The sequence below is a fragment of the Mercenaria mercenaria genome, unplaced genomic scaffold, assembly GCF_021730395.1.
Source record: "Mercenaria mercenaria strain notata unplaced genomic scaffold, MADL_Memer_1 contig_4807, whole genome shotgun sequence".
NCBI classification, from domain to species: Eukaryota; Metazoa; Mollusca; class Bivalvia; order Venerida; family Veneridae; genus Mercenaria; species Mercenaria mercenaria.
This window is the reverse complement of record NW_026463065.1, coordinates 7177-20970: the sequence shown is the minus strand read 5'-3', so window position 1 is coordinate 20970 and position 13794 is coordinate 7177. Positions and strand designations below refer to the sequence as shown.

At 36.4% G+C, this 13794-nt stretch overlaps 1 protein-coding gene across 1 annotated transcript; it reads right to left on the bottom strand.

The window, feature by feature from the left end:
- Nucleotides 1–12202: 12202 nt before the first annotated feature.
- On the bottom strand, nt 12203–13364 carry LOC128554185 (nuclear speckle splicing regulatory protein 1-like). Its single transcript, XM_053535431.1, has 2 exons — nt 12950–13364; nt 12203–12750 (listed from the first exon to the last, which is right to left on the bottom strand). The coding sequence occupies exons 1-2, from the start codon at nt 13362–13364 to the stop codon at nt 12203–12205; spliced, it is 963 nt and encodes a 320-aa protein (XP_053391406.1).
- Nucleotides 13365–13794: the final 430 nt, after the last annotated feature.

Genomic DNA, 13794 nt, shown 5'->3' with positions numbered 1-13794 from the left:
AACTTAAGGTGGCAGGGGGCGGTTTCGTGTTTTGGCCCGGTCGATTTCTGTTTAAAAGGACAGGGTGTATAAAGGCATATTTCTTTGGTTTTTATCGTTTTAATTTTTTAAATTTTTGGGGGAATGGGAACGGTTAATGATTGTACAGGGGCGGGTTTTTTAAAAATTCCTGCTCCGTATTTCGGTTGGGTAAAAATATTTCAGAACAAAAGTGGGCCCGACGCTGGCTGTACCATCCATTTTTTTTCAAGAGAAAATTGGGGAAAAAAATTTGGTTTTTGGGCAGACACATTCCACACCCCCGGGTAGATCTTGTTCTACTATACTATATGCTCAAAAATTGGTTTAAAAATAAAATGGTGAATGACGTTTTCAAAGTGAGGCCCGTTTGGTATTTTTGGTCTATAAAAAATTTTGGGGGATTTTGGCGAAATTTTCCCAATCTGGGTGAAAACGACAGGTGCATAGGCCCCAGAGCCGTCTTTAGTAGTCTTTAGTATCTGCAATGGTTCATAGTAGTTTTAAAGAAAAATAAGCAAAAACGGATTTCTATGGATTTTTCAAAACTGGTACCCAAAAAACAATGGGAAATTGCAAATTGCACTCCCTGCCACCTTATTAAGAAATAGCAAAAATTTTAAACCACTAAAATTTTGTTTTTGCTTTATTTAAACCCATTACGGGGAAAGAAATGTATTATATATGGTTTTTATTCATTTCTGAGTACTTAATTCGGCCCGGAGAGTCCCAAAATGGCAGTGGGTGGCCATATAACAAAGAAGCTAAGGACCCCCAGCCAGTAGGATTCGTATCATAAAACGGCCAAAAGAAGAAAATAGTGCCTAGATAATAACTATATATGCCATTTTGTTTAAAAGTAGCACATGTGTCTATATCTAGCAATGCCATCAAGCTATATAGTGGCTGGGGTGGCCCCAAAGGATGGATGGGTGACCTTTAAGGGGTGTCCCGATAGGTTAAATACGGTAATCTGCATTTGTATACCAAAATTATGTTAAAAGTGTATCGTTTTAACATTTAAAAGGCTTTACAATGTAAATATCATGTTAAATTAACTTTAAAGGCAGTAAATAGTTTTTCGGGGTTACTTTGATTCAGAATGCAAATTTTGGCTGATTATTGCGTGGAGGGGTGGGCACTTTTGTTGGCTTATTCACCGGCTATCTTGTAAGTTACGGCAACACTTTTTGTTCAGTTGATATCAGCATAAGTGTCTTAGGATTTAGGACAGGTTACATTTTATTTTATTTAAACATCTAAAAAACTTAAGGTGGCAGGGGAGCGGTTTCGTAGTTTTGGCCCCGGTCGATTTTCTGTATAAACAGGACAGGGTAGATATAAAGGAATATCTATCTTACTGGTTATTTATCGTTATTAATTCTTTAATATATCTGGGGAATGAGGAACGGTTAATGATTGTACATGGCGGGTGTTTTAAAATTCCTAGCTCCGTACTTCCATAAATATCAGAACAAAAAGTCGGCCAGACGCGCGGCTGCCATCCATCCACTTTTTTTCAAGTGAATCTTGATCTTGATCTTGATCTTGATCTTGATATTTTACGGTGATACATCTCATCGACATTTTCTCACCGCGCCTGCGCCAAGTGTTGGGAACTTACAATTAGTCCAACTTTTTGATACAACTAATAAATAAATCCACTGTTTTTTTTGAGATTCTGTAGCTCTGAATGAGTTCGCGTGGTAGAGAATTCCAATCGCGTAATGTATTAGGTATGAAACTGTACTTATAAACGTCTGTCCTGGCATATATAAGGTTAAAATGTTCCTCGTGTTTGTTTTTAGTGACACGTATAGGTTTAACTAGATGGTCCACTGGTACTGACGCGGTGTTATTTAAACCTTTACAGAATAAGATTAGACGACTCTGTTTTCTTCTTTCCTTTAGAGGTTTTAGCTTTAAGTCATTTAAAATTCCGGTCATGCTTCCTGGGTCGAAGTTGTAGTTTGATGTGATGAATCTTGCTGATCGTTTTTGTACCGCTTCGATTTTTTCTTGTAAATATTGTTGATGTGGGTCCCAAATTGTACTTGAATATTCTAAAACTGGTCTTATTAAACCTTTATACGCTTGAAGTTTGACATCCTGAGGACAAGCCTGTAGATTCCGTCTTAATAATCCCAATGTTCTGTATGCCTTATTACACGTTTCTTCAATATGTTTATTCCAAGTAAGATCACATGTTATATTAACCCCCAAATATTTGATTGACTTCAGAAATTCCAGGGGAGTATTTTTAAGGGTGTATTGATATTTTATGATTGATTTTTTTCTAGATAAGGTCATCATATTACATTTCACTGGTTGAAATCTCATCCCCCATGTTGTTGCCCACTCTCCTAATTTATCAATGTCTTTTTGTAATTCAAAGCAGTCGTTGTCAGTTAGTATTTCCCGATAACACACACAATCATCTGCAAATAATCTGATATTTGATGCAATATTATCAGAAATGTCATTAATATGTATTAAGAATAAGATAGGTCCTAACACTGTTCCCTGTGGTACTCCAGATAGAACTGATGATACGTTGGATGATTCACCGTTAACTATTACACACTGACTGCGATTTACCAGAAATGAGTCAATCCAATTTAAAATATTGGGTCTTACACCGTATTTATGCATTTTAGATTTCAGAAGTTCGTGTGGCACGGTATCGAACGCTTTTTAAAAATCCAGAATAAAAATATCCACTTGTTTGTTTCTGTCTACTGAATATGCCCAGTCATTAATCACTGTTGCTAGTTTTGTTTCGCAACTGTGATGTTTCCTAAATGCATGTTGCCTACTATTAAGTATATTATGGGCTTCAAAATGTTTCATCAAATTTGAACAAATAATGTGCTCTAGCACTTTACAACAGATACAAGTCAATGATACAGGGCGGTAGTTACTGGGTAAAGATTTATCCTTCTTTTTATATAATGGGCATATATTTGCCATTTTCCAGTCATCCGGTATTTTACCTACATTAATTGATTGTTGAAATAAATGTGCCAGAATATCTGCAATGCTTGGGCCGAGCTCTTTTAACACTCTTGGATGTAACGAATCAGGTCCCATCGCCTTATTTACATTTAGTCCTATTAAAAGTTTTTCTACCCCTTTCGATGTCACTATTATGTTTTCCATTTTAACATTACCATCCTTAAAAGATACAGGTACTGATGTCGTGATGAATATTCAGTTTTTGTAAAAACACCTGTGAATTGTTTATTCAATGCATTTGCTTTATCGCTATCAGATTCAACTGTCCTGCCATCTTCTGTTTTTAAGGGAGGAATTCCAGATTTTTCTGATTTTTTACTATTAATATACTTCCAAAAAGGTTTCGAGTCGCTCTTGATGTCCCCAATAAGATTATTTACGTATGAATCATGCGCGATTTTTACTTCTTTTTTTACTGATAGTCTAATTTTTTGCCATTTATTTTTCAGTCTGGTGTTGCCTGTTTTTTTTAAAACTTGAATGAACACGATTACGTTTTTTAATAAGTGATTTAATCTTGTTAGATATCCATGGTACTGACTTCGCTCCCTTACTTCTTTTGCTAGGAATGTTTTTCTTTATAGATTCTAATACTGCAGTTTTGAATAGGTTCCAATTCTTTTCTACACAACGATCATTCTGATATCCATTAAAATATTTATCATTACTAAAATTAGTCATTTCATCTCTCATTGTACTGTAATCCCCTTTGGAGTAAACTAAAAATGTTCTCTTTTGCTGTTTTTTATAGGGTTTAAAATTTGTAAATGTGCCCATAATAACATCATGATCACTAAATTTATCAGGTGAATTAATGTTCTTTATCTGGTCAGGAGTTGTTGTAATAAAAAAATCTAAAGTATTATTTTCCCTGGTTGGAAACATAATAACTTGCTCCGCACTATTCTCATTTAAAATGTCTATAAGTATTTGGCCGTCACAATCACTTAAGCTTGACCCCGTTTCTTTATTAATTTTCTTTTCCCAGTCAATCTTTCAAAAGTTCAGATCCCCGAGTATGTGTATATTTGGTATTATATAAGATTTAACTTTCTCCTTAATTTTAAGAAATTGTTCTCTTAACAAGTTCATATGTTCCACTGGTGAGCTTGGTTCTCTGTACCAGCTTCCGAAGTAGTGATCTTTCCCATTCAGAGATACTTTAGACCAAACAGATTCCGATTCATTTTCTAGAAATGTTAACGGAGCTGAATTTAATGTTGTCTTAATAAGTAGCATTGTTCCTCCCCCATGTAGGTTCCTGTCATTTCTATAAACGTCATGGTTCAATGTTTCCAGTATAATTTCACTTGTACTAATTGATGAATCAATTTTTGTTTCTTGTATAGCAACAATATCTGGACTTTCTACCTCTAAAAATGACTGAATTTCTAATTTCTTTCCGCGTATTCCATTTACATTCATAGAAACAATTTTTATGGAATTTGCCTTAACAGTTTTCTTTTGTGGTCTTTGGTTATTTATCTTACTTTCTGAGAGTATTTCATACTGATTTCTCGTTTCAACACTAGACGCAAAACTTGAAAAAGATGTCGACAGATTAATTGCATTGCACTCAGGACACGACCAAGAGCAGTTAGTTGCATGTATTACCATGTATTCCGCTTCCGACACTACGGCACAAGAATTGTGAAACCATACCTTACATGCATCGCACTCGATAGCGGGGTCAGAATTATAGATACCCTCTGTACATATACCACACGGAGATACACAGTTTTTGCAAAACCAATTTTCAGATGAAGTCTGTTCTTTATATTTGTCATTGCTTATTCCTGCACATTTAGCATGTGACCATTCATCACACTGTACAGCCTTGTCAAGCCTCTTGACAATACGATCACATTGATTACAACAACTTCTGGTGGGCCCAGGGTTACTTTCAATATCCCCTGCTATGATTAATATCAGTTTAACGAATTTAGGATTTGGCTTAAAAACAAAGGGTATGTTCCATCTTTTCACGTTTCCATAGTTAGTAAGATTCAAAAATATATGCATTGGGCTGTTCTGGATAGTGGGTGGGGTACTCGCTACCATGTGGCCTTCTAATTCTTCTTTCCATGCATTTTGTCCTTCTATGGCACAGCATTTTGATAAGACAGTTAAAAATAAAACTATGAGATTGCTCCAATACATGATGAATGATGCCAGTGATTAATCAAAGCGCTCAAAGCGCTGATGGTGGCTGCTAATCAATGTATAAAATATTCTTAAGAAAGCGACATCTGAGGAATTGTTAATATAAACCGGAAGAACTCTTTTTTCAAAATGGCCTTGGTTATATAATTAATCCTTTTTCACTGCCAGTCATTGTTTATGTACACAATGATTCAGTCTTTAACGAATAGTTTTGATCCTTTTTGATTATTTGCGACGAAAACTACAACATAAATTACATCGACGATGTTTTACTATAAATAAATAATATAAGCTTTTTCTCCAAATCATTTAGCTTTTAAGATTTCTTTCTAAAGCTTTTGGACAGTGCCTGTCATGAATTATATACACACTGATTTGGTCCTTATCAGATAATCTGTGAGATTTTTTGAATGAAAACAACACAAACATATGTCGCCGTACTAGCTTTTGTATGGGTAGAGCTTTGGGTTGTATTTGGGACCCTGGGGTTGGTAGTAAGGATTAACAGATACGATCCTGTATGATATGATCCTGTAATTATATATACACATTCGTACACACAAATCTAATCAATAATGAACAAAATACATACAATTACATCAATCGACCAATACAATTCAATGAAACACATATAAAGGTAACTATAACACATGTTTACCTGTAGTTATATAAATATACAATCACAAATAATGGATTTCATTTGATGGGGCACAAAATGGCATTGTTTACGTTTTGAATGATGGCGGAGAAAGCGGAGAGTGGTGTGATTGGTTATTGACGAGTGCAAAAGTTAATCGAACAAAATGGGATAAGTGACGGAGAGACTATCTAAATCTCTAAATACGACTACATACTTTACTAATTAAACTATTTAGAATACACTATTCCTGCTATAAAACGGGTTCTTTTAGAATACAGAGACTGACAATTGACATGTTGAAATATACATTTCACAAAAAGACCTATTAAACATAAAGATGCTAACAGGGACCAAAATGTACAAATCCACCCTACGACACATTCCCCCCGGCTGAAAATGTCGTCCCGACATTTCAAATACATACTTCCAGAATATTATATCCTGAAACAAACACGTAATTATTAAGCCTTAATATAATAGTGGTTACTTCTATTACATATCATTTATAATAAACAATGCAATATTAATGTAATATTTGCATGAAAATGCAACACACAACTTCGCCACCGTAAATATAACTGGCATGCTTATGTCAGGCAAACCTGTAATAAACAACATAACAGTTAAACAATAATTTCTGATATCATGTCATACACTTTTAAGTCAAACATACATATCTATGAATACAGTAATTCAGTAATGAGGTATTCTATATTACAACATTGAATCAGCATGTTGGAGCATATTCAGCTATAAGGTAACCCTATATTTCCTCAGACAACTTCCAAAGGTAAGTATATCTATACGTATTTCACACTCTTAAAACATGTAGTATTTCATCGTAGAATAGTTTTCACAGTTTAACAAATACCGTGCATATTTATTTTTTCATTCCAATACTAAAATGGTAAGTATAAAACTACTTTCATTCATTTATGGCAATGGCAATTTATTTTATCTTTCACACTTATTCATCGTCCATTCCGATGCATATTTACACATGAATACTTTTGTATAACTTGAGCATACAGGTAAGTATTTCATTTTTCACTCATTATTCAACAGGTAATTGTTCTGTCTTCAGTTATGAAGGTAAGTATTAATAAACATTCCTAATACAGGTAAGAGTTCATGTTTTCATAATACACCAAGGTAAGTATTTTTCAGTTCACTATGTATATATCCTTATTGTTGAATATCATCATGAAGTTGATATTTCAGTTACTTCATTATCCATTCGTCTGTGCGTTGCCATTGTGGAACTCGGCGGGATCGTTTAGGCCTGGATGATACATTGTTGTTCTGCATCGTGATTTCTGCGTTGAGGGATTACATATTTGGGGACGTGATTGTTATGTGCAGCAGCATCTTCTATTGGCAATGGAGCTTTAAGTGGCAAGAGGAGGTTTCTGTGAAGCGTGCGAATTTTTCTTGACTTCGGATTCTGCTTCTTTACTTGGTACACCGGGATGTTCTTATCTGGTTGTGATAGAACAATATATGGTTCTGACTCCCATTTGTCGGCTATCTTGTGCTTGCCCCTGATGGTAACATTTCTTGCCAGAACAATATCGCCTGGATGTAGTTTAGCGGCCCTTGCTTTCTGGTCGTATATGTTTTGTTAGTATTTCCCTTTTCCTCTGCGGTTTTCTTTGCTTTTTCATATGCAAAACTAAGTCTGTCTCTTAGCTTGCGGACATATTCATTCCTTGTCTTGGCTTTGTCTTCATCGAAATGAATACCAAGCAAGGCGTCGATGGCAAGTTTTGGCTGTCTCCCGAACATGATGTAATATGGAGAAAAGCCGGTAACATTGTAGGCATGGACCAAAGGCGCTACGTATGATTTCCAGTCAGCTTTCTTGGTTTCCTACAGGGTTCCAAGCATCTTTAAAAGCGTCTGGTTGAACCTTTCTGTCATACCGTTTCCCATGGCGTGGTATGGAGTGGTGTGGGACTTTTCTGTGCCTCCCAGAATACATAGTTCTTTTATGAGACTAGATTCAAAATTAGCTCCCTGATCGCTATGTATTCTGTCGGGAAATCCATAGTGGACAATGAACTGTTCAAATAACACTTTAGCTGTAGTCTTAGCAGTTTGGTTCTTGGTAGGGTAGGCTTGGGCATATCTTGTAAAGTGATCTGTAACCACAAGTATATGTTCAAAGCCTCCTTTGGACTGCTCTAGACTAAGGAAGTCCACACAAATAATATCCATAGGCGCGTTCGAAGATATGGACACCAACGGTGCTGTTCCTGGCAATGTTTTCCTCTTAATACATCTTGGACATCGTTTGACCTTTTCTTCGATGAAGGCATCCATCCCAGGCCAGAAGAAACGTTGTTTGAAGAGTGAAGTTGTTCTGTCACGGCCTTGATGGCCAAGGTCATCGTGAAGAGCATTGAAAATTTCATCTCTTACTGCATCTGGAAGTAGCAGTTGTTTGCATGTCTGACCTTTGTACTGACCGGATCTAAACAATACACCTTCTTTGAATTCAAGTTTGTCCCAATCACGTAAATACTTGACCGCTGGAGAGACGCTGCCACTGACCCGCTTAGCTGACGGTCTAGTGCTTTTTCCATGTGGTCGATAACTTTAGAGATGATTGGATCTTGACGTTGTGCCCGTTTCCAATCCTTTGAACTCAAAGAGTGTGACTGAATGATGTCAGCTGGTACTTCATCTGATGGAATAGGATCTAGTTCTTCCATAGATTCTGGTGTCAATACTGATGTTGCCAAAGGAGTTTGTGACGGCTCAGCTGAGGATGCTAATGACATAGCCATGATAACGGATTTATCGATGGTGCTTTCATTAGACGTGTTGTCGGTTATTCTTGATAACCCATCAGCGTCAGCGTTGTTCTTGCCGCTTCTGTAAGAGATGGTGAAGTTGTAATTGGACAATGCAGCCATCCACCTTTGTCCAGTTGCATCTAATTTTGCTGAGGTGTTGATATATGTCAGTGGATTGTTATCAGTAACAACAGAGAATACTGCGCCATAAAGGTAATCGTGAAATTTTTCTGTTACTGACCACTTCAAAGCGAGATATTCCAGTTTATGAGCAGGGTAATTTCTTTCTGATTGTTTAAGGCTCCTGCTCGCATATGCAATAACCCGGTCCTTTCCTTCCTGTTTTTGATAAAGTACTGCGCCAAGACCTTTCGTAGATGCATCTGTGTGTAGTTTAAAAGGGAGTTTGTAGTTTGCATATGCTAGGATTGGAGGGTTTATCAGTTTCTCTTTTAGTTGTTGAAAAGCGCTTTGCTGCTCATTTCCCCAAACAAATGGCTGTCGTTTGTCTCTTCGTTTGGTGGCTGGTTTACTTGATTTAAGAGGATGACCAATCAGAAGGTTGTTCAGTGGTCTAGCGATGGTTGCAAAACCTTTGATGAAACGTCTGAAGTAACCGACAAACCCCAAAAATTTCCTGACTTCTTTGACTGATGTAGGTGTTGGCCAATCTTTTACAGCTTTTGTCTTTCAGGATCTGTTTGGATACCATCTTTAGAAACGACATGTCCGAGGTAAGTAATTTGATCTTTGAAGAAATGACATTTTGAAGGATTAATTTTCAGTTTGTTTTCTGATAATCGCTGGAAAATGGAGTCTAGTCTATCAATATGTGAATCTATGTCTTCTGAGAAAATAATGATGTCGTCTAAATAGATTAAGCAGTCTTTCAAATTTAGGTCACCCATGCACCGTCCATCAGGCGTTGAAAGGTAGCGGGCGCGTTGCAGAGCCCAAATGGCATACGATTGCATTCATAGAAGCCAAGTCCCCACACTTGAAAGGCTGTCTTCTCTTTGTCTGTCTCCTCCATTTCGACCTGCAATAACCAGATTTTAAGTCCAATTTCGAAAAATAACGAGATCCTGACAACATATGTAATGTATCATCGATTCTGGGAATTGGGTATGCATCTTTCTTCGTTCTAATGTTCAACTTCCGGTAGTCAATTACAAAATCTGATTGACCCGTCTTTCTTACGAACTTAACCACATTTGATGACCAGGGACTGTTTGATTCTCGAATTGCACCGACGTTGAGCATTTCTTGAAGGTGTTCCCGAACTTCGTTGTAGATTGCAGGAGGGATTTTTTCTATAAGGCTCTTTGAATGGGATGTTGTCTGTTAGTTCGATTTTGTGTCGAACCGCTGAAGTATGTCCTAGATCATGATCGTTCTTTGGGAAAACAGACTCCCATCTCTTAAAAAGATTATAGACTTTCCTCTTTTGTTCAGACGATAGTTTAGAATCTTCTATGTCAACACCAAATTCTTTCCTTTATGTTTTCTTCATTAAATGAAGTTTCTTTTCTTTTTTCAGGTAACCTATGTTCGTCATCTAGCAAAGAATCTTGTGATCTTGGTAAGTATGCGTTTTCATTTTGGTCATTATGTTCTGGTGTAACATGTTTGTTTTCTATTTCAGACTGACACTGAAGACCTGGAGATGGATCTGACGTTTGACTTGGAAATCTTGGTAAGTAATCCGACGAAGGACTCGGATGATCAGGTAAGTAGTTTTCTTTTTCCATTACAGGTGCTGTGACTTGATTAGACGTTACACCTTTGTTGGAGACTTGTATATTGTTGTCACTGATAGAATTGATATTTGTTTTATTAGGAGCTTTGTCATTATTTCCAATATCTATGTTCCGTAGAACCTTCACTTCATTCAGATGACAAATTTCTGATCTGGGTGGTATTTTCATGACTTTTGCAGATAAATTGCATATTTTCACTGGAACACGAGCTGTTTTTCCTGCGTTTGTTAGTTCGACAACTCGAGGACATACTAAAGGTTTCTGATGGTAACTATCATCTATTGGTTCCGTTACAGCTGCCTCTACATTTCTCACTTTTCGAATGAATCCACTAACTGTTCTTGTTTCCATAGGTTGAAGTGTGACTGCCTGTGTAGTGGTTACTCTGCCAACTGACGCTGATCCAACAGACATAAATGCAGCTTTCCATTCGTCAGGCGTTTCTTCTAATTCTTTATGCTTCTCTTTCAATTCGCGAATGATGTTTGTGCCAATCAATACAGGAACACTGTGATGATATTCCGTAGTAGGTACCACTAAGAACAAAGTTGTTAAAGAACCATCTTGGAAGTTTTTACTCTCTACAGTTGCTTCGATGTAACCGAGATAAGGTACCACTGTTCCGTTCGCTGACTTCACCTCTAATTCAAATTCATCTAAACTGTGAAGTTCTGGTTTGTTAGCCATGTTGTTATAAAACATTCAGAAATTGAGCTAACCATTGAACCGCTGTCTATCAAAGCTTTTGTTTCTATGCCCTCCAAGTAATAGATGTTTCATTTGATGAACCTACAAGTCTGTTGAAAAATTTATAGTAGGGCAATTTTCAGTATCTTTGCTAGCATCATGCCCTGCGATGGAAGCACTTAGGAGTTTAAATTTTCATTTGTAGGCTTTTTATCACTTCTGTCTTCAGCCTTTCTATTTTCAGCTCCTTTAGAACCATCTTTATTGTCGTCACCCTGTTGCCTAGGTGGACCATTATATCTGTGGTTTTGTCTATCAAAGTGTTCTCTGTAATATGGTTGTCTAGGTTGTCGTAGTATTGATGATAGAAGGGTCTTCGACCTCTTGAGTAATTTCCTCTATATGAGTATTGATAGTTTCGTTGTGATGCTTTGTCGTTGCTTTTACTTTCTGCACCTTCTTTCCTTATATTCTCTATTTCTTTCTCTAATTTGTTCATTTTGTCCATCAGTTGTTGCATCATCGACATCTGTTTGTCAATGGCTGAACCTGTTTTCATTTGTTGTTGCTGTATAATTGATTCCTGTTTTATTGGAGGTGGTGTCTCTTTTTCTTCTTTCATCTTTGAAGTGTCGTCTAGTTCAACATTTTGTAATCAGCCGCTGACCTCTTCAGTTCTTCTTCTTCAATTCTCGCTTTCTTCCTTAGCTGTTCAAAGTTTGCTGGAGACTCAAATGTTACCCTTGTATTGTTTCTCAATTTCTCACTCTTTAAACCTTTCCAAAAGCGCTGCTTTAACAAGCTATTTTTCTTGCTTTCAGATATTTCTCCAGTCTCGACTGCTAGCTGCATAATTGACTCAAGTCGTAACGCCCAATCTGATGATGTTTCTTTTTCTTTTTGTTTAGAATTAAACAAATCTTGCATGATAGAATCTTCTGTTTGTGTTGTTCCATATATATCCTCTAATTTTCTAAGTATGACATTGGAGCTTGCCATTGGGTCCATTGTGAGTAGTATTTTTCTTGTTTGACCCCTTCAATGAATTTCTCATTGTTTGTGCTAAAGTTTCTGGATACATTCTGCTTTTAACGATGCACTCTACTTCTACTTTCCATATTTTAAAGTCTGTACCATCGAATGGTGGAATTTGGTTTTCCAAATCCAGAAGTTAGTCTTGTTACATTATCACCACTATAATCACTAACAATGTTATCAGATGTTTGTCTTGCATTTATATTCATATTTCTGTTTCTGTCAATCACAGTTTCATGGAATCGTTGTCTATCGTTGTAAATATCATTGTCTCTATTTCTATCGCTGTATCTGTCCATATATGTGTATCCTTCATTACATCTGTCTTCAGTTCTGATTCCATAACTATCTCTATCTTTCATCTCTGTCCTATTTCTATCTCTTCCCTCTAGTCTATCTCTATCTTTTCTGTCTACTTTTAAAGCTAATTCCTCTTCTCTGGTTTTCAGTAACTTCAGTTTCTGTTCTCGCAGGTTCTCGAGTTCAATCTTTTTATCGATTTCTTTTTGCAGCTTTACTCTTTGCAATCTCTGTTTTTCTAGCTCACTCTCGGCAAGTTCTAAACTGTGTATTCTCTGTAAGAGTTTCGCTTCTCTTCTTCTTTGATTTTTCTTTCTAAATCTATTTGTCTGTTCTGGTCATGCAGTTTCTGTATCATGTCATATTCTTTTTCCAAGTCTGACTGAACTGAACTTTGATTTGTCATTCTAAATCCATCTTCTTTGTAATGTCTCGAGTATGGATCACTTGACGCTTTTGTATCTCTGAGATTCATGAATCTCCTTTCTCTATCATAATATTCTTCTTGTTTCACTATATCTGGTTCATTGTACTGTCTAACATGGTAACCTTTATCTTCATGTCGTTGACTATATCGTCGTTTCTATACTCAAGGTCGACATTTCTATGCTGTGTATTTCTCTCATATCTTCTGTCAATATTGCTTTTTGGAATATACACCCTTCCAGCTCCATCTCTGAAATGTGTTGGTATTTCAGAATATCCTTGTTGCTTAATGCTGTCAGTACCAAACATTGTATCTGCTATTGTGTTTCCTTGTTGATGGTAGTCATATTGTGTATCTGCATCACCATATTTCGACGAAATTTTATTCCTCTTACTACTCGTATCTTCATTTCTTGTTATCCTCGGATTTTGTTCACCCGTTCTATAATTCGTAGTTTTATCCCTGTCGTTCTGCCGATCTGTGAATTTTGTTTGTTTACTTTCAGGTGTAGATTTAATCATTGTACTTGTTGCAACATTAGTTTGATCTAATATTTGCATTACTCTCTCTTAGGAATGTCAATTTCTTGTCTAATTCCATTATTTCTTCAGTCAAGTTGATATAACTTGTATCTGGATCCATTTCATTATCATCTTCACACCTTTGAACTACTTCATCAAAAGATACACTTTTCCTTGCGGGTATTCTGTTTGTCACCTGAATATGAATTGTTTCTAGTGTCTTTTTCACTTGTTTCGTATTTTCTATGTCTATCATAACTGCCTCCTGTACTACTACTTGATCTGCGAATCTTTCACTGTTAGCACCATTAAAGTTATGTCTCTTATTTATGTCTGCTAAAGTTATTCCCTCATTCGTAACATCCTCTTCATAATCTCTATACATTTTGCAACTATCAGAACTTCTTTTATGATTTCCATGTGTCTCTTG

What these genes read in the sequence shown, in the direction of transcription:
- LOC128554185 (XM_053535431.1), bottom strand. Translation starts at nt 13,364, where the DNA reads ATGATTAAATCTACACCTGAAAGTAAACAAACAAAATTCACAGATCGG. An exon ending in AAAGGTTACCATGTTAGACA is followed by an intron (nt 12,751 to 12,949) that starts GTACAATGAACC and finishes CTGCATGACCAG; the next exon opens with AACAGACAAATAGATTTAGA.